The sequence below is a fragment of the Corvus kubaryi genome, unplaced genomic scaffold (genome assembly GCF_017639235.1).
Source record: "Corvus kubaryi isolate FWS band 111438036 unplaced genomic scaffold, C.kubaryi_AGA036_p1.0 136, whole genome shotgun sequence".
Classification (NCBI taxonomy): domain Eukaryota; kingdom Metazoa; phylum Chordata; class Aves; order Passeriformes; family Corvidae; genus Corvus; species Corvus kubaryi.
In genome coordinates, this window is record NW_024580670.1 from 11,273,512 (window position 1) to 11,296,614 (window position 23,103).

Here is a 23,103-nt window from a genome sequence, read left to right on the forward strand (position 1 = left end):
AGTGCACATTAAAACAGAGCTTTGCCCCTGAGTAGCAATGATACTTGAGAACGGTACATTTTCAACAATCCTATTTTCTCTTCTGCACTCGAGGAAATCCTAACATGGTAAAAAGCATATTTAAAAAAAAAAAAAGTATGTTTAAGGAAGTCCTCTTTCATTTCCTTGTAGAGCATGAAATCAAATTATAGCTCATGGCCCACAATTATTTTATTTTTACATTTCAAATTCCATTTTCTGCTTCCTTTTGCTGCCTGTGAACAAGAGTTGCACTGTTTGTGCAAAGTCAGCTAAAAAGATTACCACAAACAGGACAGGACACAGTAGCTTAAAGGAGCCACCAGTCAGAATCTGTGCCTGTGTTCCATGTTTGTGTGGCATGCAAAACCTCCCCTTTGTTCACACAGGGACCTGATCCCCTCTTCTTCCCTCCATTCACCAGGTTTTACCTTTTGAAGCCAAATCAGCTTTATGTTGATGTATTATGGGGAATCTAATGCAATACTTTAGTTATGCTTGCCAAAATAATACAACTTAAAAATGCTCTCCTATTCTTGATCTACATTTGGTAAAGACAAAACAACTGAGATTCTGCCTATTTGTTGAAAATGCCTTTTGGGGTGGGCTTTTCAGTAAGGAATTGGTAGCTAATTTAGTGCTTGGAGATTATAACTGGATGGTTCTGAAAATGGGCTCAGTGCATGTATAATAAAATAGCAATATGTTTTTGGAGCTGATAAACTAATACATGAGGCTGAAGTGTTTGGGGGTTTGTTTGTTTGTTTTCCTAGATCTAATGATGTCTTCTTTTTCTGAATTAGTGTTAATGTTATATTTTGCTGTAGGGTCACAGCTCAGTCTGGGAGTTGGTGTATAAAGTTTACAAGCATGCAACAGGCTGCACGAATGGAAGGTGCTCTGAGTTCATGTAACACACAGAACCACAGCAGCCTCTGTGATTGAGGTTGAAGGAGGTTTGTTATTTAAGGTGTAATGTTCTGTTCCAGAATAAAGCATTGCAGTTACAGTGCTCTACTGTTCTGGAAGATGTGTCTGATGTGTTGGGTACTCCCATGGTGTTTCCCTGTGAATGCTGGTGTAAGAGCTGGTTTTTACTAATTGTGTGGGACACTAAACACATTTATGAGGAGTGAATTTGATGGAGGGGATGAAGGTCTGCAGTCTTGTTGCCTAGAACTCTGGGTAGGCCTTTTTTCCTGTTTCAGCAAAGGTTTGAAGAGATAATATATTAAATAATGCAAATGTAGAGAATGCAGTGAATTTTCTCCTAAAGACTAAAAGTTCATTGATACATACTTTTAAAATGCATACTGTTTTTTCAGTGTACTCAGGCAGCAGCTGGTGAGCTCTTTCAGGATCCAAGAGTGAGAGCTAGCTAGGAATGATGTTGCAAGTGGTACCATTTTGCTCTTCCCGTGAAGAAATTGAACTGGTGGCCACTTTAGGGAAGCTTGAGTTGCTGCCTTCTGCTCTTTGGAAATATGTCATAACCTCTGACATCTGTGATTCAACTAATCTCCTCAGTAAAGAGTAATAAATTACTTCCTTGATGACTTTTTATAATCTCATACTCCTCAAAATTCAGGAGCAAGCATGGGTTGTATGTTCAAAGCAGTAGCTGGACTTTATCTTGTCTGTGAAGGTGTTCTTCTTATTTTCTGAGCTTTGTGTTCCCTGTCACTTTAGTGGCACAAATGAGTGCTGCTGCCTCCAGGTTTAGCTGGCACTTGCAGTCTCTGTGATGCTGTGCTGCTGGTCTTGTGTTTTTCCTGTATCTGGCTGTCATCCAGAATCTCTCAGTTCATGTTTTATCTTTCTTGTTTGTTTTTCTTCACTCAGACTATCTACTTTATTTTTGCTGTGGTTCAGCTGCTTATCTTTGAAATATAATTCCCATCTTTCTCCACCCCCTTGTGTTTTCTGATGACAACTAGTTTATTTCATTTGCTTTTTACAGGGCCTCATCTGAGCTGTGTGTCATCACACAAAGGGTACTCCAATAATTGATCTTTCATTTTCAAGCAAAGTGAGAAATCACACATCAGGATTTATCTTTCTAAATGTTCTTGAACGTGTCTTTCATAGATGAAGTGGCAAATAAAAGGTTACACCCATTTTCTCTGTAGTAGAAATAATTTGAGTATCTTAGTTTAACTTTTTCATTGATTCTATGTGACCTGCTTCAGTGCAGATAAAATATTTTTGATTGCTGTGCTTCCTTGTATGCAGACTTGTCCTTTGCATGTGTCTCTGATTTGTTCAAAGTAATTTCAAGCCATTTTCTTGCTCTGAAGGCTTGAGGAATACTCAAATCATCCACAACGTCTTCCCTATCACTGTTCTTAACTGTGTAGGCCCATATTTTGTCTCCTTTTTTGAGGAGTTCAGTTCTTTGTTCTTTCAGTTCTTCTGTTTCATTTTGCACAAGAACCCATGGCTGGCATTTTGTTGTCATATAGTGCAGGTGTGAGTAATATTTTCACCTTGTTTTATTCTTGTTACTGTTTTTCAAGTCTCCACAGAGTATTTCTGTAACATTTTTATGCCCCAATTGAAAAATCTTTCCAAATGAGATTGTATTCATGAGAATGCTCATATAATCCATCCTCACTTCACTGTTCCTAGTTAAATCTTTCTCAGCTGTAGAAAATTATTCGGAAATATTTTGCCTTTTGTTGACTGAACTCTGATATGATGGTGAACTGATTGTTTACTAGAGATTATTTAAGTAGTGAATATAAAGTTAAACATATTCTGTCTGCTATTACCATTTATATGTTTTGAGGAGAAAATGTACTGAATGAGGTGTTCATGGTAGATGGGGGAGTGTTACAGTTTTGTCATCTTGGCACAAATAACCTGCCAGTTTTCCTGATTTGAAATGTGACGTTGGTGAATCCTTGTACGCTTCTCTAGATGATTTTGTTTCAGTATTTAATGAACTATTCTGCATGGATGATGGGCAATGAAGGAAATGGGTTCTAGAATAAAACAAAATGTAAAACTGTGTAGGAGAAGATGGGGGACTGGGAAGAAGGTGAATTGTCAAAGATGGTTTATTAAACAGCTCAAGGAGGAAAGTTGAGGAACTAAATTTTAGGTTTTTTTTTTTTACCTTGTTACTCAAGGGTCCTGTAAACCTGAGCACTCCTGCCTTGATATGCACGAGTAGACACGTACAAGGCATTACAAAACATCCTCATGCCTTGGGGAGAATGCAGTTCAAGTATTTCTGTCAATGCTGTCATGATCTTTCCCTTGGCTCCACGACTCCTTTGAAGGGCAGCAGCTTCCCACCCTGCTTGTGTGCCAGCTCTGCCTGCCATGCCTTCTGTCCCATCTTGTGCCATCTCTTCGGAGCTGTGGCCAGTCAGCACGTTGGGGCTTCAGAGGAGGCACAGTAATTGTGCCAACAGTGTTTGTGAACTTGTGTGTGTTGCTGCTTCCTTGACTTGAAGTATTTTTTTGTCTGGAGTGTCATGGTGTGTCTTCTGGTGTTTCTGGAGTTTTTCCATGGACTGTACAGTTATTTTTCTTTGTTCATCTTCTCGTTGCTCTGCAATGCCCCAAGGCAGACATTCTCAACCTTCTAGCAACTGGGTTGATGATTTTTATGGCTCTTTTAAAGTGTTGCTAATAGATTCATAAATACAGCAATTGCAAGCATTTGCTTTATAACAAATGCATTCAAAGCAGTTAATTTAGAGTTTCAAGGTAAAGTGGCCCCTTTTATTGAAACTACATATTACAGTTCAGTGCAGATTTTGTGTTCTTTTGGAGGGAAAGATACCACACTGTATATAATGACTCTTATGAGCTGCCCTTTTCAAGGCCAGGTTTGGTTCTGGTTGCTTTGGCTTAGTTTTGGAGCATGAGGATCACTGTGCTTTAGTAGTCACAATAATGTTTGGTACGGCTCAAGCTGCAGCATTGTTGTGTTACCAGAATATCCTTTTTATAGTATTCATAAAGAATTGGACTTGATTGTTTGGTTTTAATTATTTATTTCCATTCATATTGAGGATGTCAGCTGTGTAGAATAGTGTAATACAAAATATTTTAAGTTTATAGTTAAGTTTATAGTTAAGCCCTGCTGTAAGTATTCACAGAAGTGGATCCATTCTGATTCTTAAGTGCTTTGTCCCACTCAAACTATTTTCATGCCGTTTGTTTGCCTTGGTTTCTGACCTTTAAGTCTGCACTTGGGTGGTGTATAAAGTCTGAGCCTTTTGTACAGTCTTGATGATGTTTGTGTTGCAATTTAAGCAGGTTCTAAATCAACACAATTCCCAAAACAAAAAAAAATGCAAACTACTTTTGAAGGTATAAAGCCTATCTTCAGTTTGTCAGGCAGAGATATTTGAAATGATTGGAGAAGATTCTGCAGGAGCACTGGAAATATCGTAATTATCCAACTAGTGCTCCGAAGGGCTTAACATTCATTATTACAAGATGAAAGCTCTGGTAGGTTAAAATAGTCATTTGTAACCATAATTTTTTTTCTTGTTGTAGTTCCCACCCGCTCATTCACCCATGCACTTCAACCTTGGAATGATTTCCTATCCTGAGTTCATGGGAATTAAGAACAAGGGTAGCTGTTGTCACAGCCATTGTAAAAGCCTTAAAAACAAAAAAAGGCAAGGGAAACGCTGGAGAGGGCAAAGGAACAAGGAACAGTTGTATTGATTTCTTGTTCTTCTGATCTTAAGGCAATTATTATAAGTACTTAAGTTAGAATGCTGGCATTTTACATGATTTCTAGCTTTTATCATCTTTCAAAATGTGCTTTTTTTGGCATATGACTTTCTGGTAGTTAGTTCAGCTTTAATTTCTGTTTTTCTTTATGTTTAAACTTTCTCAACATTTAAATTCTGTTGCACTTTTCTATTTTGGTATTCAGAGTATTTCACTTACCTCAAATGAAACAAGAAAATTCTGAATGTAATTAATGGAAGGCCCAATGTTCATCAGATCTTCCTTGAAAACTAATTTAGATCCATGAAATTCAGGTTGCTTCAATCAAAAGATTATGGGTTCATGACAACAATGCTTTGAAAAATAAAAATAATCCATAAGCATGGTAGGTAACTTCAGCCTAAAATGTAGGAGCTTTTCCACGAAGTGATCTAGGAATCAGATCTCTGTTCCTGTGCTTGAAATCACATGTTCATGTTATGTGGATCTGAATGGGGAGTGAATGATGATATGTTGCAGGTTTTAAATTGCCTCTTCCTAACATTGAGGGACTCAAGAATTTCTTTAGACTTTGGATAAACCTGTCTCTCATGGTGATCACTGTTTTCATTTTTATCAAATTTTGGACTTGGAAAGAAAAATGCTGGTAAGCAGGCAGGGACTGAGGCTTGTGGATATTTTTGTAGAGTACATGGTCGGCCCTTGTTGGGGTTGCTCTGAGTGTGCAGCTCCCTGCAGTGTTGCTGGGTATTTCTTTGGCTGTATCAGATTCTTGCTTAGCTGCTTAGATTATAATTTTTAACTGAGGCAAATGTCATGCCTGTGTTGCTGCAAGCTTAATTTTCATAGTATTTTTTTAAATGCAGTGAGATAACAGCCTTAGACTTGAACTATCATATTCTTCCCTGGTTTTTATGACCTGATGATAGCCTATAATAGCATAAATTCCCAAGGTCTTAATTTCAAAAGAGCTGTGGCATTCAGTGCTTACTTTGACACGTGTTTTGTTTGTCTTTCTGGGCATTTGTACATATGCTGATAATTTTAAATGAAAACTATTTGAGAAAATGATCCTTAATCTTTTTATGCTGTGGCAATACTAACTCTGAGTTCTCCTCCAGGTGCCCAGATTATCGATTTAATGATGCTTGTGATAGATGTGACAAAAGGGATGCAGACACAGTCAGCAGAGTGCTTGGTAATTGGGCAAATTGCCTGCCAGAAGATGGTGGTAGTTCTGAACAAAATAGATCTCCTTCCAGAGGGGAAGAGACAGAGTGCCATTGAGAAGATGACTAAGAAAATGCAGAAGACCTTGGAAAATACCAAGTAAGTGAGCAGTAATACTAACAGGTAACTTGTAACAAAATGTTGAACAAAAATACCAACATTTCCCTTCCAGTGTGCTTCTAAACATACTAGCATATCTAGCAAAAATGATGAGAAGAGGGTGAAAAGATTTACAGAAACTCAGGTGCAATTCCAAATTCATATCTGCAAGTATCATGTGTAGAGAAATACTTTCCTGTAATTAAGCCTTTCAATTTAAAGAGCTGCTTGGAGTTCGGGTAGGATAATACAAAGCCAGAATATCCAGGTGAAGAACTGATGGATGTGTGTTTGGCTAGGTGTGTTTGTTGTGGGGGTGGGTTTTTGGTGGTCTGGGGTTTTTTTGTTTTGTTTTTCTTTGTTTGTGGTGAGGTTTTTTGTTTGGTTGGATTTTTTTTAGCTTATGGGCTTACAACTTCTGTTATGATCTTTAAGTCTGTTTCACTCCATAGAAAGTGTTAGGAATTTTCCTTAGCTGAGGATGACAAATGTTCCCCAACTAGGGAAAGCAGAATGATGGAAGTTTATATAATGTCATATGGCTCTGGCTGGCACAGTGGAGGCTGGCACACAGCCCTGTTTAGGCACATTAGTTGAGGTATGTGATGAGTGAAGTGCAGGGAAATTCATGAGTGGGAATGTGGCTGTTTTGAAGTGGGAAGCTAAAATATTCACACAACATTTATTTAGTGGTTACAGAAACTGCAGCACATGTTTGCTTTGCTCAGGGATATAGGGGGACATAACTATTGGGTCACATTTTGAGTTGAAGAATCTAAGGAACAAGATTCAGAGCACAGAGGAGAGAGAACCAAATCTAAGTTTCGTATGTGCAGTCCGTGCTTGACGGTGCTTTGAAAGCTGACCTGGGTGTGATTGCAAAGTGTTTGTCCTGTTGTATCTTGGGCATGTGGAGTTTCTAAACAGCCTTTTTCCCGCCTGACTTTGAATCTCCCAATGCGTGGTTTTTAAATGCTTTTCTATTTCTAAACTATTCTTATTAGCAGGATATATGCTGGTACTATTTGACAATTGCCTCTAACCCCAAACGCATGGCAATGAGGGGTTTGGCTTTTGAAAATATATCAACAAGTAAAGTATTTTAACTATACACACAGGTGTGCATGTGCAATTCCATAGCAGTAAGCAAAGCTGAAGGCTGTTGTAGAGTAGATGTTGCCACCAATGCTGGGCAAATTATTGTAGTGTTGTCAGGAAATGGCAGAGGAAAGTAACTTGTATATTTGAGTAGTTTGATACTTGTAAATTTACCTAATCAAAACTTAGTTTTCTGTGAATTGATACCAAAACTAAAAGCAAGCTGCCTCTATGAATGGAATTTCTATTTTTTAAAGAAATTTGGTGTGATGGAGTAAGAGTTTCAGTAGGGCTGGATCATGTTTAGAAGTGCCTCCAAATGCAGTATACAATTACTCCAGTTTGTTCTGGTGTATGGGAAGAGGAGTAAAGCATCTGGTTCAGCATAAATTTGTTTATCGCAGTACAGTGCTCTGAAATAATTGTATGAAAATAAATTTCCAAAAGTTTTCTGGTTAATCACAGGAATTTTCAGTGCACATTTTTGTTACCCTTTGTCCCTAGATGCCTCAGGCTTATGGCATGTAAACAAAGAAAATACCTTATGTGCCTGATTACAGATGGGTCAACGAGTGAGCTCCCTTTACAGACCTTAACATTTCTTCTTTAGCAAGGCACTGTCTCTTCCCTCCAGTTTGCTCCCTTTTGAGAGAAAATCAGTGGGGGGTGGGTGTCAAGAGGATGGCCACAATAATTTTGGTCTCATTCTGTTGCAAGAATTAAGTACCTATGAGAACCAGTCCCTTTTTGGTGTAATTAGCATTTATTATTCCATTACTTTAATATATGTTTTATGTGGTTAATCCTGATTTTTGCAAAAATGCAATAACCAACACTAGGTTGTATTTTAGGGAGCAAAAGTTAAGCCTGCTGACTGAATTAGTAAAAAAAAAAAAATCTGCTGTAAGTTAAGGATTTGAAGAATAAAACTGATTGTAGGATAAAAGGTAAACTGAGGTCAGCTGGCTGTACTGTGCCTCTCTGAACCTTTGCATGTTTGAGATTTGTGAATTTTGCAGGCTTTGATTTCAGCAGATTCACATCTTTCTGTTGTCTGCAGATCTTGCAGACTCAGGTAGTCATCATGTGGTATCTTGCATTTGGCTCCTGTTTTGAAGGGTATGACTTTACAGTTAGGATTATAATTGTTTTAATGAAAGTTAAGAATGTGCTAGTCTCCAGGTAAAATGACTTTGGATGCAAACCACTGCATTAAGACTGGGTAACAACAGACCTTTGCTTCTGCAATAAACTGAATCTTGCATTTGACTGTTACAGGATTGAATCAGTAGCTAATGTGGAACAGGACTGAAGCTTTCGTAGTGAAGTCCAGTAGTGCTGATCTGCTGGTAATTCAAGAAGAAATTGTCAGTCACATTGGGGGAAGAGCAGATAAATTGGAATTTGAGGGAGTTTCTTAGCCTTCAGATGAGCCTGGAAGTTCTTTATGTTGACACTTATAGGAGATCTGGGGTCTAATGGTCAAAGTCTTTCTCTCTTTCAGGTTCTCTGGGTGTCCTGTTGTTGCTGTTGCAGCAAAGCCTGGTGGACCAGAAGCCCCAGAGTCTGAGAATCCACTGGGTGTTTCTGAATTAATTGAGGTACTGGCTGAAGAACATGCTAATAACATGAAAGTATCCATTCTCAGATGTTCAAAACCCTTAGTTATGTCACATGAAGTTTGTACTGTGAAGGGCAGGACACCTGAAATAACTAAGAGTAGCTTGTAGCTTGCAATAGACTCGTCACCCTCTCTGTAATTAGCTTAGGGAAAGGAATGTCTTTGCCCTGGAAGGATGCAGCTGTTGCTTCAGACAGCAGAAAATAGTCCCAAAACAAAGGCATCATTCTTTGAAGACTTGTCAAATTCTGATTTGGATGCTGCCAGGTTTAAAGTACTTGTAAATTGCAGTAAGGTGCAGCATCAGTCATCAAAAAATCTCAGGATGTCTGGCCCTGGGCACCCAGGCTTGTATAAAGGCAGGATGTTCCTCAGGGCTGCTGAGTACTGAATGCTCTATCATCTCCCAGGCTTGTGTGACTCAGGATGGGCATGGGATGTAGTATGGCCTTAGACTGAACTTAGCCAGGACCAATCTGCCCACAGCAGTTTCTAGAGATGAGGAGATACTCAAGTGCTTACTTCTGCCTTCATCTGGTTCCTGTTAGATTTACTGGGATGTTCCTCAGGGTTAAAACCTTTAAAGGAAACACCTATTACAGCTGTTCTGTCAACTGAGACCCAATATTAGACGAGCTGGCAAATGCTGTGTGAGCCCTGCCATTTAACTTCAAACTATTATCCCTTCTGTCCTTCCTAAGAGACTTTCCATTGTTCTGCCATTACAGCTTGGGCTTGAGCTGCAGTTTTTGACCTTAAAAACAGACATTAAAGGCAATACCAAGTGTATATGCAGGTGATATAACAGAGATCAAAAGTGATTTGAGACAGGAGTGAACCAGTTCCTTTGAAGCACTGTTGAGTACATGACTGCCTTTCTATAATGAAAATCTTTTGTCTGATGATATGTTTTAAGAAACATAGTATTTGTCAGCAAAAGAAAAATCCTAAACTCAGAGAATTTCTCTAGAATGTGGTACCTATGTAGTTTTTCTTAGTGGATTGATCCTTCAAGAGGTGCTAACAGAAATCTGAAGGGGAAGTTGACTTTGAAAACTTAACCCAGTATTATAGTTTTTCTGAGAGGGAGGCAGAGATGGGCTTTATGGGGCACTAATATCTGTACATAAGTTCATTTTCACAGAATCCAAAAAAGCTGAAGTAGCAAAACACACTGTAAAATTGTACTTTGGGGGGGGGGGGGGAGGGGGAGATGACACATGTACAGTTATTTCTTTTTCTCTTTGCTGCAGTGTTTATATTGAGTTTGGCAGCAACTTTATCGCCAGTGAGGTTTTGCTAACCAAGCTAAATGTGCAGCACCAAATCTTTCTAAGGCAGAAAATCGAACTTTTCCTGCTGCTGTGTGTGTGTCTCCTCCATGGCACACACAGTTAATTTGACATTGGTGAGTTCTAAGCTCATTGGGAGATGCCTGAAATCAGTAAAATTGCAAGCTTGTTCAATCAATCATCTACTTGCCTGCCTTCTGCTGTGTTGCTGTCATGACTTTTCACCCAGGCATGGTGCTGCTTTTATCTTTTTTTTCAGGTCTTGAAGTCTCAGGCTTACCTGCCATCAAGAGACCCCTCGGGACACTTCCTTATGGCAGTCGACCACTGTTTCTCTATCAAGGGTCAAGGCACAGTGATGACAGGGACTATTCTTTCTGGCTCTGTTAGCCTTGGTGACAGTGTGGAGATTCCTGCCCTGAAGGTGAGTCTCTCATTTTCATTCCCCCTGCTTTTCCTGATAGAAAGAGACACTCAACAAAGAAGAGTGTGTTCTCTTCCAATCTGAAATTACTCAATTATTCTCAATTTTTATTTTTGTACTCTATTATAATCCAGTTTATAACAGGAAGAGGCATAGTAATTTTTAAATAAGGCAGTGAGTAAGGTTACCTGCTCAATTATTTAGTTGGATGAAGACTGATCTAGATTAGCATGTTAGGCTTTCAAATTCAGAAAAGCAAGGTGGGCATGTTTCCAAGATGGGAAGCACCCAAGGACTGAACAAGGTTTGAGGGAGGTTACTTTCATTTGAGATATGCTGCAGTCGGAAGGTTTGCAAAAGAATCCAGGTAAGTAGGCTTCCAGAAATGTCTGAAAGCAAAGGAAATGACAAAAAGAGGGCATTGAAATGCTTGATGCACATTCTCTTTGTTTGCTGAGGCTTTAATTGATGTCAGCATGTTCTGAGAGAACTGCTGGGATGCAGTAGGTGGCTTGCTGCCATTGGGCTCTTTAGAGAGCCTGTAGAAAGTCAAAGAGACCTTTCAGTGGCCTTTGAACTGCTCAACTGTTGTTACTATTTAATTTCTTAAAATATATTCATCCTTTAAAAGAAAACAAAGTGACATATCTTGGAACATGTGAAATCTATTTCACAGATGCTGACTTGCACTGCTCTGATTTTCCCTTAGTATTAATTGCCCAAAATGGATCAAGACTTGAGGAGTATTTTGCAGCTACCACTTAAAAGTGGACCCAGCTGATTACATTCTGTGGGCAGGCAAGTTTTGGCCTAACAAGCCTGGGTGGGACTCTTTTGATGCTGCCAGTATTATCTACGAGTCATTTTCTGTAAGGACCTTACTGTTTCACTGAGTGAATGTGCTGTTTTGTCATTTTTGACTGTACTGTTTGGACAAGTGAAGGATTAGTGAGGCATTCTGATTTCACCTGAAGTATTTGGCTGATAGCTGACAATTCATTTCTGGCCAGCCTCCTCAGTGACAGCTGTGGCCATCTAGTTTATATCCTGTTGTCCTCTACATAGAAGTGATTTGTATGATACACTTCTATGATACACTTCTGCTTCCCCAGTGGAGTTCCTCACTGCCCATATTTTTATTTACAGCATGAAGCCTATTTTGGGAGCCATGCTTTCAATTCCTGCAGGGAATATGCTTGCTGGGATTGTAGCTCTAGCTTTAACCTCTCCTGGTTTCCACTTGCCAGTGTTCCTTCCTTTTCTGTTGTGTCCTGTTCGCAGTCCTAGGCCCTCCTGTGCTTGGGGTCCAAAGAGGTACAAGTAGTTAGGAGTGTGAGATGGCTCCTGCCCAAACAGGGCCTTGCATAGCGAGTTCACTGCTTTCTTTTTGGCATAGCACTGGCCAAACTTCCTGTCATTTTGTGCTTCAGGAGATGGGGGAGACAGGGCAGAGTAATTACTTCTTGCAAAGAAAGAATGCATCACTAGATTGTATCTCGAAATGACTATTCTGCTTTTCATGTACAGTCCAAGAATGTTTTGAAGAAATATGTTTAGGAGTAAGTCTGCTTTTTGAGAATCCATATGAAGGGGGAAATAACAAAAATATAGAATAACTTGTAAATGGGTGTTTAAAAGGACAGTGGAAAAGGCTTTAAGTGTGACTTTTTTAGTGGGCTTTCTTCCCAGGTGACTGGGAGAGCAGTCACTGAAGTGACAGACAACTTAGCAGATAAACAGGTCATTTGCAAAGAAAAGCCAAATCACTTGGCTCTTATGGCATTAACAAATTAACAAACACTTCCCTCAAAGTTTTAGTTATTTTTCCAATTGCTGTTAATGAATTAACATTAAACCTTCCTCTGCTATGTGTGAAATAGAAGGTGTGTCCATGCCTCTGAATGATAATAGCAGTGGGCAGAGTTTTGTATTTTGGCACTAGCAGCTTGTGGACATTCACCTTCATGTTGCACAGGTATGGAAACCAAGGCACGGTACAGGAAAGCAATGTTTCTGAGTTTGAGCTGTGTGTTGTACTTACCCCTGCCAGCATCATGCAGAGCTGGGTTAGGATACCTATGAAAGGTCAAACCTTTCTCAGGCCTACAAGGTAACGGAGGAAGCACATTTCACAACACATTGTGGTTTATGACTCTCTCTGACCTTTTTTTGCCCTGACCCAGTGGTAACTGAGATTGACAGCTGGTACCCGCTGGGCATTTAGGGACATTACAAACCAACTGCTTTTTTTAAATTTGAAGAACCCTCTCACCAAATGAAGTGGCATCACCTCCCAGTTCTACTAATGGACTTCGACATCTTTGACCGCTTGAACCTGCACAAAGGAGGGACACAGCAATTAAAAATAAACAGTGACATTCTCAAACGCCCATGCTTGCTCTGATTGAGGCTGAGAGCACCAGCAGTGCATGGATTCCTTTATGCTTTGCCTATGTAAATTGCCATCTGGGGTTGATTATCCATATAGCAAAAAGAAAAATTATATATATGTGTTTGGCAAAAAGCTTTGACGCAGCAAACAGTTCACTATCCAATCGAGTTAGTACTATTTGCTCCTTAGCACTTGAAATCCACCTTGAAGAGCATGAACTTAAGATTTCTGCAGCAAAAACATAGTGTTGGCAGAATTCTGAATGTCACTTAAGATTATTTCAGTGGTCTTTCAATCTCTATAGTCTTCGAGTTTATAAACTGCAACAACTTGTGACACTTGTATTTCTGCTTTATAAAACTTGCAGGAGTTTGAATAATAAGGATTTTTTGCAATTTAGTTTCATTTTGTTTTACTGATATACTTTAGATATCAGTAAAATAAAAACTTATGTTGTTTAAAGATTTTAGTTCAAGTGAGGATGAATGTCAAACTCCAGTGCTGCTGGGTCTTTCCATAGCACACTTTAACTGAAAAAGGAAAGTGTTTTCTTTTCAGTGGGGGAGATGTATCTTTTGCCTTCCTTATCCAGGTGAGAGGGGAAATCAGAGTTCATGATTCTATCTTTAGATTTCACAGTTGCAAGCACATTAGAAATACTGGAAGATTGGGTGAAACAAAGACATACTAATATATCATCTAAAGATGTTTTAGGGCATGGAAAATGTTCCAGGTTGGTTTATAAGAATCACTCCCTCTGTCTTAGGAGCTGTGAAAGATTGTAGAAGAGGTTAGGTCTGAGTTGGGTGCGGAGGCAGAGAGAGATGTGCATAGCTCATGGATCTGGTTATCCTGAAAGTGTCCACTTGGCATTGCCTTTCCTGTGATCAGGGGCTGTGGGTGTACATGAGCCAGAGCATGTACATGGCAGCCAAGTACGAAGACCACTGCTGGGGCTCTATTTCAGGAATTGTAAGTAGTAGAAACTTTTCTCCTTGTCTTATAGTCAGGTTCCTGTCTGTCCTGTTTAATGAATTGCTGACAAATGCTGGAGCAGGTTGATGCAAGCTGAGTGGCTGGTGGAGGTTAATAAATGACTTGGAACCTCTGTAAAGTCCAGTGTGCTGCCATTTGTATTCCGTGTGTGTCAGAAGTTGTGAGCGTCTTGAAGGCTGAGTAGCTGTGTTCCTGCTGAGTGGATACATTCATGTTTTTCTCTAGGGGGATCATCATGTGGGGATTCTCACTCTGTGCTGAATCTGAATAATGTATCTAGTGTTGTATGGCACAAAGTTGTTTCTTGCATAATAAATCTCATTAAAAGGAAAGAGAAATATTCTTACCAGCTCCAACCTTGGCCATCCTGGAGGTTGGCAGTAGCCAGTTGCCATTATCAGTGTAGAGCATCTCAGTCTCAAGAGTTGCAAGCGCATTTATGAAATGCTCCCCTCGTATTTGGAGAGTAATCATCTGGATTGTTTCAGTACTCAGGTGAACTTTCAAAAGGTCGTGTGAGACTCAGATACGAGAAACGTGAGAAACTTGCTTCTGTTTATGTAGTCAGGTATCCTGGTAAATGAGAGTGTTAGTTTAAACCAGTAGTGGTTCTGTCTTGGCAGGAGCCTGTTGACTGTCAGATTATACTGACTTCATGAACTTTCAAGAAGCATCATTTTGTAAGTGTGATACTGAGAAGCTTCATGGTTTCATATGCTTTCAACCATATGAAAAGAGATGTTTTCTTCTAAGCTTTTTTTGTTGGCTAGATAACCTTGGTCTGTGTTTTGGCAAACATTCTATAGCTTTTGTGGGTCATACAACAAAAAAATTCTCCACTGTCTGATAGAATAACTCAAATAGTATTTGCAAGACTGTTTCCTTCAAACCATTGTAACTATTAAAATTGTAACAGAGAGATCTGCTTTTGTCCATGTGAGTACTTCAGTCTATCTGATGTCCCAGAACCTCTGATTAGTGAGCTTTAGTATGTATATATATGTAGTAAGAAATAATTTTAGTTTATTTAAGGACTTTTATCAGAGTTGCACAGTTAAGCCTTGTCAGAGGACATTTAAATCTCAGAAAACAAACTTAGATCAAACCCCACTGAAGTGGATCACAAAGACATTTGTGTGTGGACTTTCATAGTGCAATCTTAAAGAAGTTTTTGCTTTTACCATTTTGAGCACTCTGGGCCTCCTAATATGCCCCTTCCAAATTGCAGTCAATGTTGACTACTTTTTGCACTGTGAATCAAGAGAACCCTTGCTGAATTTTCTGAGAGTCTGAATACTGTTTCTACATCTGTTTTTTCCTATGCTGCTTGGGTTTTTTTTGCCCAATACCAATATAAACAGCCTTTAAGATGCAACAGTTCCTCTGCTGGGAAGCGAGTTTTCCTTGCCTTGAACATTTTCTTTTCACTGGAATGCTGTGAAGAAGGGCAGTTCATAGAATTGGGTTGGGGGAGAAACACCTAAATATAGCTGCTAAAATTGTGAAAAGGCAGTTCATGGTGCATATTAAAAGATGTGGGTGAAAAAATGCAAGAATCTTAAATCCAAAAGCAATAAATTAAATGTATAAACATAATGTTATACATGCGGTTTAATTCAGTACAAGAATTAAACTGGTTTTTTTATTTGTCTGCTGCTTCTAAAGCATGGGTTGTGTTTTTTTGGAGATTTTCTTCTTTCCTAGAAAACATCAGTGTGAATCCTACTGGTTTTGCATCTGCTGTGGCATTACTTAAAAGCAAAATATGCAGGATTTGGCTTATACTGGAAAGTACTTTGCTTTCAGCGTTTAGGATATTATCAGTTGTTTTGGAAGAACTAAAGTGCTCTGCACAGTTCTTTGTGGTTAAGTAAAGGATTAAAGACCTGATCCTGTGCCTGTGGAATGAAATTTAGATCTGGCAATAAAAACTTCTCAAATCTTTTTGGCTTGATCTCTTAAGAGAATAAGAGTAGCAGATGCTGAGCTCTTTCTGAAGATCAGTTCCCTCATTTTCAAGTATGGTTTTGTAACTTTTTACTGTGTGGTTTTTTGGTTTTGTTTTTTATTTCTGTTTTAGTTCACATTTTAAAAAAACCAAACCAACACCAAGCCCTCAAAAAAAAAAAAAAAGCCAACACAACCTCAAGCGAAGCACAAAACTCATTTTAAGTTTGTATTTAAAACCATACAAAATTGTAGAAAAAACTTTAGACTTACAAAAAATCCTCAGGAATAAAAATGTTCAGGAAGAGATTTGTATGTTGCAATTCATTCACTACCTGTTACTGAAGTACAATGTTTAGTTCATATCACTTGCAATTTTGTATTGAGTATCATGTAGGTACAGTAAAGTGAGGGAGCAAGATAAAGGACTTTGTGCATTAAGGTTTGTTTTATTCAGGACCAGGGATAATACATAATAGAAAGGAATCTTGATATGTATCATGGGGCTTTTAATTTTTTTTCTACTTGGTCAGAGCAGAAGGGAAGGAAGCCAGGGGAGAGCAGCCAACCTGAGCAGTGCTAATCCAAACCATACACTGTATTTTCGGAGCTTGTGTGTCTAATGTGATCTCTGTAGGCAGAAAAGTGGCCTAGTCAGTGCTGGCCAATTAACTCTTCAAATACTGAAATTCATCTGCAGCTTTTCTTGGAGATCTAGGTGTACCCTGTGCTCCCTGCCAGATAGAGACAGTTGGGGTACAAGATCAATCATTGGGGTACTTTTTCTCATCCATTAGAAGGCAAAGAATATGAGTTTCTTCTTACAGTGAATCTGAAAAGGAAGAGATTTGTAACTTCTGCATTGCTTCTACCCATTTAAATCTTGAAATGACTGTTGGGATCAAAGCTCCACATGAATGTGCAGCATTGCTGGAAACAATATTGTTCTCCAAGGTAGACTTAACTTCTGCAGTATTTCCATGGCACTGCTTGCTTGTGCAGGGTTATCTGCAATGCTGACTGGTAATGGTTAATGTGTGAGATTAATTTGGAGTGTGTATTTTGTGCCATTGCCATGCAGATAATTTTGCCTTAATAGTTAGCTAGTGCAGAGAGCTGTTTCTGCCTGAGAACTGGTATGCTCTTCAGTGGGGTTTAGAATGAAAAAATAATGCAAGATGATCTTGACTCTAAATAGAAGAAAATACTGTGTGATGTGAATGTCATACTTTCATTTGATATAATGACCGATTTTCTTAGATAAGTCAAGATACGTTTTTTTTCTGTCAAGATTTCAGTATACATTTTGTCCCATGAGAACTGTTAGAAAAGCTGAAGAAAGTTGTGACAGAAATACAAGGTGGTAAAGAAACTGATATGAAGTAGGAACCATTGTACTGACAGGAAAATTATACAGGCAGAGTTGTTCAGAGTTTGGTCTTGGCACTGAAGTGGGATAGTTCCACTAGTGACTGCACGTGCTGCCCCATGTATGTAGGCATTCTCCCCACTAATTTGCCACATTAGTGTCCTCCCTGGACTCTTGGAGACTGCTGGCAGATGTGACATCCTTGTGTAATCTCTCACGCCGAGCATTCTGTAGCTCTTTTGGAATTACCGACTGGATTGCAGGATCTGATGGTAAAGCCTCCATATCCCAGTGCTCAAGTGTGCTACAAATGGAAAAATGGATGATGCTCTTGTATGCTACATGAGTGAGCAATTTGGCTTTGGTATAGCAACACACGAGGATAAACAAATATGCAGGTTTGTTACTCCAAAACAAGGTTGAAAAGAAAACTAAACATCTAGTGAGCTGTTAAGATTACTCTTGACATCTAGATTTTTCTATATTGTCTCAACTTCCTTTCTCTGCTCACTCTACTTTTTCTCCTGCCTGTTCTTTTTCGTCCATTTCTAGCTTCTTTTCCAGTCTCAGAGTTTGCTCTTCAAAGTGATTGATCTTTTCTACTTACACCATAGATTGAAGAAACCTTTTTCTTTCTCCATTTTCTCATCTGCTGTTGCAATTTTAAGCCATGACTGGGATGCAGCTGAACAAAAAGGCACATGTTATCCTGGGACTTAGTAGGTAACATCTTTCCTGTTGAGCCATTGCAGCTCCAGGGATCAAATGTTGTGTTCTTAGCTTTGTGTGCCCTGGGGTTCAAGATCACTTTGAAACTAAGTTAATGGACATTGCTGTAGTAATCACAAGTTGCATCCAAATGCCTTTTTGTTTAACTTTATGGTAATTCCTTAAGGGAAAGGATGACTGGATTGTGTTTGCATAACTTGTTTGCTTAAGCATTGCTGCTGCCAGGTCATTAACTTTATTTTTCTTTCTTTTAATTTATCAGGTAGAATTGTTCTCAATGCAGTTCAGTTGAAAGCAGACCCACGTGCAGGTACACAAACTGTTTGAGCAGGAATATTAGTGGGATGCTTGAGTAGTAATTGGGCAGGTAACCTCCTGTATGGTACACACAGCCTTCACATGGCATTCCTGCTGGGACTGCAGTGTTATGAGAAGGCTTAGTTAGGGCAGAGAGGAACTCTCATGTTTTAAATATTTAAATTCAAGTGCAGGAGGCCTTGGCAGAATTTCAGTAACCAGAATGAAGGAAGGGAGTGTCACCTCTCTTCTTCCTTGGTCATCCATACATAGTACAGTTCCTCATTTGATGAGGCTTTTAGAAGCAGAACATCTCAGCAAGTGCCACAATAACTAAGCTGTGGTCTGTATGTTATAAAGTTCTGCTCAGTTCTGGCCACTGGCAAAGAAGGGATCTGAATACTGAAAACGTTGCTTAACCAATGCTGCTGAAATTAAATTTGACCAAGAGACAGAAGAAAGTGGATTAGTGCGTAAGTGCCCAGAAATCTCTATTTACTCTATTACCAGAATACTTTCTTGAAGTATTGCTATGACACCATAGCAAGTCCTCTGGATTTCATGCCTTTTACTGTGTGTTTCTGAGATGACTTAACTTAGAGAACTCTCTACATTTTATTCTTTGATACTGCTATGAAAATTACATGAGAATTTACTTCGTTCTTTAAGGTTTATTCAGCTCATCACCTGAATCTGTCATCGTACGCCTGTGACAATAACGTGTATTGTTGAAACTAAATGTAAGATGCATCTCTTCACTAAAATATTCCCATAACTTCATGTTATAATAGCTGGTGCAGCTTGAATTGGAAAAGTTAATACTAGAGAGAGCCAATACTTACAGTATCAGCTGGAATGATATAATTAGTTTAGCTGCCCAGATAGTACTGTGATGAACATGATATGAATGCCTAGATACAGATTTTCATTTGCAGCTGTCTGAAACGAAAGCTACAAACTCCCAGGCTCTTCATGGGAGTAAAGATTAGCTTCAAGGCATATGACATAAAATTGGCTTCCCTTTCTTTCTCCTCTGATGAATAAATAATCAAGAATAAACATTTCACACTTTAACAAGGAAAGGTCAAACAGCCTTTTAAAGAGTCTCTGTAGCTAATACATTTTTAAATACTAAAACTGTAGACTTAAAAATCGTCTTGTGTTTGTGAAAGTCAGATTTAGTAGTCGAGCTGTTTCTCTCTAGGCAGCCTCTATTTAAGATATATTCTCTCAATATATGTGTGTAATAGATTCTGCAACAGAATGGCAGAGGTGGCCTTAATGCTTGTGCAGTTTGGGTGGCAGGAATCAGCCATGAGAACAGATTAACTCATTGGAATAAATTACCCTGGTGTATATATACACCTGTCAAGGTTTTTTCTTCAGCAGAAAGGGGTTAGAGGTATGGAAAACAATTCAGAAATTTGTTTGTCATGTAAGTTTTGTGTGAGGCTTCAGAATGTCTAGAAGTTTTTCTGCTCTTTCTTGGTATTCCTCTAACTTATTTGCTTTTGTTTTCTTCATTTCAATTGTTGTGTTGTAGTTGCTTTTCCTTAATAATATATTAATTATATAATGAATTTCAATAGACTGTTATGCTAAGCATCCTTAGAGGAGGTTTTTGTCTGATGTGCAACACCTAGTACATAGGACTGCAAAAAGTCAAATGGTGGCTTAGGGAAAAAATATGTACTGTTACCACTCAGTTCATTTTTGAAATATGGATATTATTCATGTGGTATTTTCTTGCCCAGTTGATGATGTTGATCCTGCTTGTGGAGATTAGCTGCCAATAATTTGAAGTCTTGAGGGAGTGAGGAATATGCAGGTATACCACAAACACTCAAAACCACAGAGAAGAAGGAAAGCTTGAAAATACGTATTTTTTTTCTAAAGGATTGGAATAAATGCTCAGTAAGACTAAAATAAATGTCCAGTTTGGCCTTGAGACAGCACAGAGCAACACCAGTTGGTTTTGTCTAAATGCAAATCTTTGTAAAATAAAGTAAAATAAAATAATGAATCCCACTGTAAACTATTTTGCATTCAGTTTTAGGAGAAAGTTGGAGTCAAGTGGTGATTGAACAAGAATAATGTTTTGTACAACATGTGTTGCTGTTTCAAATGTTCCTTTTCTATTGCTGCCATGGTGCTCCTGTTTGGGCAAAAGTTGTTGTGTGTACAAAGTGTATTAAGGTGGCAAGGACTCTCATATTAATGCTTCCTTCTAGTCTAGTCAAAGGCTGCTTGATTGTTTGGGCTCTAGAGGAGGTTATTAGATATCTTCACCCCAGGGTAGGTCTTTAATCACTTATGGGTGAGGTGCACAAAGTTCTCCAACATAGGATAGAGAGCAAGGCCCCAACTTGTTCTGAGCCCTCTGGTGAGTCTGAGATGTTACATAAGATTGAAGTTCAACATAATTTATTCTGGTGTGTTAATATTTTTTGGGCATGTATTTCCCTAAATAGTAGGAAAAGTGGAAAATTCCTAGGTTGTTAGAAATCACAGTATATGCTTTTCTTTCTTGCAGAAAGCACTAACAGATTAGTCAGAAGTTCGAAAATACAATTGTGGTCAAACACTTTTTTGTAGTACAAATTTTTTTTCAGGTCTTTCTTACTTGTCTTTGCTTTGTTTTCATCTTCACTTTTCCTGCCTACTCATCCTTTCTGAGGAGGTTGTTGAACTTCCATTTTTAAATCCGCTTTCCAGATGTGTGATCCGTGCAGGCAGCACATCCCTGTTTGTCAGAGCTGAGATCACAGGCTCTGGCTGCCCTTCTGGAGAGGTCCTTGGAGATTTTAAAGTCTTTGGGGCAGGGGGGAATTTTTTCTCAACTTGAGATTTACTATTAGGAATAGAGAGAATGGGGTTAATAAGATTAAGGAGAACATGTTTAGGGAAGGCAGTTGTGGCTTCAGTAGCCTCTACCTCTGTAAAACATGTATATGCTGAACTGATTTGGGAGATTACTAGAAACATTGAGGTGCTTTTTCTTAATTTTTAAAGGGATGTTTTTGGCAGGAAACAAAGCAGTGTTTTTTAAAAATGACAGTAATTCTCTAGTAAAAACACACAAATGAAAATGTGAAGGTAAGGGTTCTATTCACTGGGTTTGTGGGGGTTTTGTGGTGTTTGGTTTTTTGTTTGTAGTTTTTTGTTTTTTTAAAATTTTCATGAGGATGGGGGTTTTGGGTTTTTTTGTTTTGTTTATTTAAACAAGGGTGGTTCTGTATGTATTGCATGTATTCAATATTGTCGAGGTGCTTTGAAGGTGCATATATGGGGAGAGAGATAGGCAAAGAAGTTTTTACGTCAGATTTAAATGGAGTAGGGAAGAAAACTTAATGCTCAGGCATAGTTTTGTGGTTATACTGTGACTCACAAGAAAGACTTAGTCCTTCTGACATGTACATTACAAACAGTTGTAAAAACATGCCATTAGATATCCAGAACGAGGAGTGGGCTGAGTTAATGTTATTTTGAATCCATAACGTTCACGTTTTCTGGCACAGTGAGTGTAAGGCTGCACATCAAACATTGTATTACTGCTTTTTCTTTTACATTACTTTGTTGTCCCTGATGGACAATGTCCCTTCTGATCAGCTCGGACGTGAAGTTTTAATCCTGCCTTTCATTTGTTCTGTGTCATCTAGTGATGCTGACACCAACCAAGGCTTTTTATTTGAGTCAGGATTTAGATACACTTGGACAGAGAATGCACTGATGTGATTTAAATTTTTATAGTTATGTGCAGTGCTTTACAGTACACATGCTGAGTTTCTTGCTGTTTTCCTACATATGAAGAATCAAATTTGCAGGTTAGATTTATGTTGAAATGTGATTATATTTTAAGTTTTCATTTATGTCTCAGTTGTGTGGTGATAATTTTCCCCAGTGTGAATATTGTTATAAATATAGTTTTAAACCTATTGGAGCCATACCTATATCTGAGTATGGCCATGTAGAAATGAGTCTTGTATCTTCCTAATGTTTTGTGGACAATTAATATTCGTTGGTAATCTTTGTTCAGAATTTGGATTCCTGTGTTTTAAGTTTTTGAAAGTAGTGGATTTCTTAGGTTCAGCCTGGGATCTGAAGGAGACATTATAAACATTTAATAGTTTTAAAAGAAACTTATTAGAAACTACAGTATCTGTGGCATGTGCTAGATGTAAGAGGTTTTTTATATTTTCATTTCAGAAGAGGGTTGGTTTTTTTTTTCTAGAAAGCTATGAAGATGAGCCTTTTTTTGTGATAAAGAGTGAGCTCTAGGATCTGTTTCATATTCTGTTTAATCTTAGCTTTAACCTAGTTAAGATTTAATTCTGTATTTAAATCCCCTTGCCAACGTAATTTATTCCATCTATTGTTTTTTTACCTGTGTTTGTAAGTCAGATACTAAGACTCCAGTAGGTTGATAAAGAAACTAAGAACAGCATGTGGAAAAAAAAAAGTCTTCTCCAAATGTAGCAATTGCAGCAAGTGGGATTTGGTTTGAGAGGCTGAGTTTCTCTCTTACACTGATAGTACCAGGAAGGTACTTTTCAGAGTGCACAGAGATGGCACAGCAAGTTTTAGAAGTTGAGTGTGTTGGGTTTTTTTGGGTTTTGTGGGGTTTTTTTTTAGGGGATGGTCGTGAGAGTGTGGTTGTTAGATTTTTCTACAGAAACTAAAAGTTCAAGTCACAAAGGAAAACAAATTCATGGAGATGCTGATTATCCCAGTTACCACTCAAATAATTTGCAGCCGTGAGAGCTCAGTGTTTGTATAAAGCAGACTGCTGTGCTTTAATGATGGATTTAGTTGCTTAATTGTAAAAAATGGCCAATGAAGTATTGTAAATGTGTTTTATTTTGGGACTAAGACTTTCCCCCTGTTATATTTAAA

The 23,103-nt window shown here is 38.5% G+C and overlaps 1 protein-coding gene across 3 annotated transcripts in view; it reads left to right on the top strand.

The window, feature by feature from the left end:
* EEFSEC (eukaryotic elongation factor, selenocysteine-tRNA specific) overlaps window positions 1-23,103 on the top strand; it is a 124,489-nt gene that overhangs the window by 27,684 nt on the left and 73,702 nt on the right. For all 3 annotated transcript variants that reach the window (XR_006014201.1, XM_042017085.1, XM_042017095.1), the window contains exons 2-4: window positions 5,838-6,045; window positions 8,648-8,744; window positions 10,316-10,480. Coding sequence is in view for 2 of the 3 variants with exons in the window: in XM_042017085.1 (XP_041873019.1) it covers window positions 5,838-6,045; window positions 8,648-8,744; window positions 10,316-10,480 (470 nt within the window). In the remaining variant the exon portion in view is untranslated. The remainder of the gene's footprint in view (window positions 1-5,837; window positions 6,046-8,647; window positions 8,745-10,315; window positions 10,481-23,103) is intronic.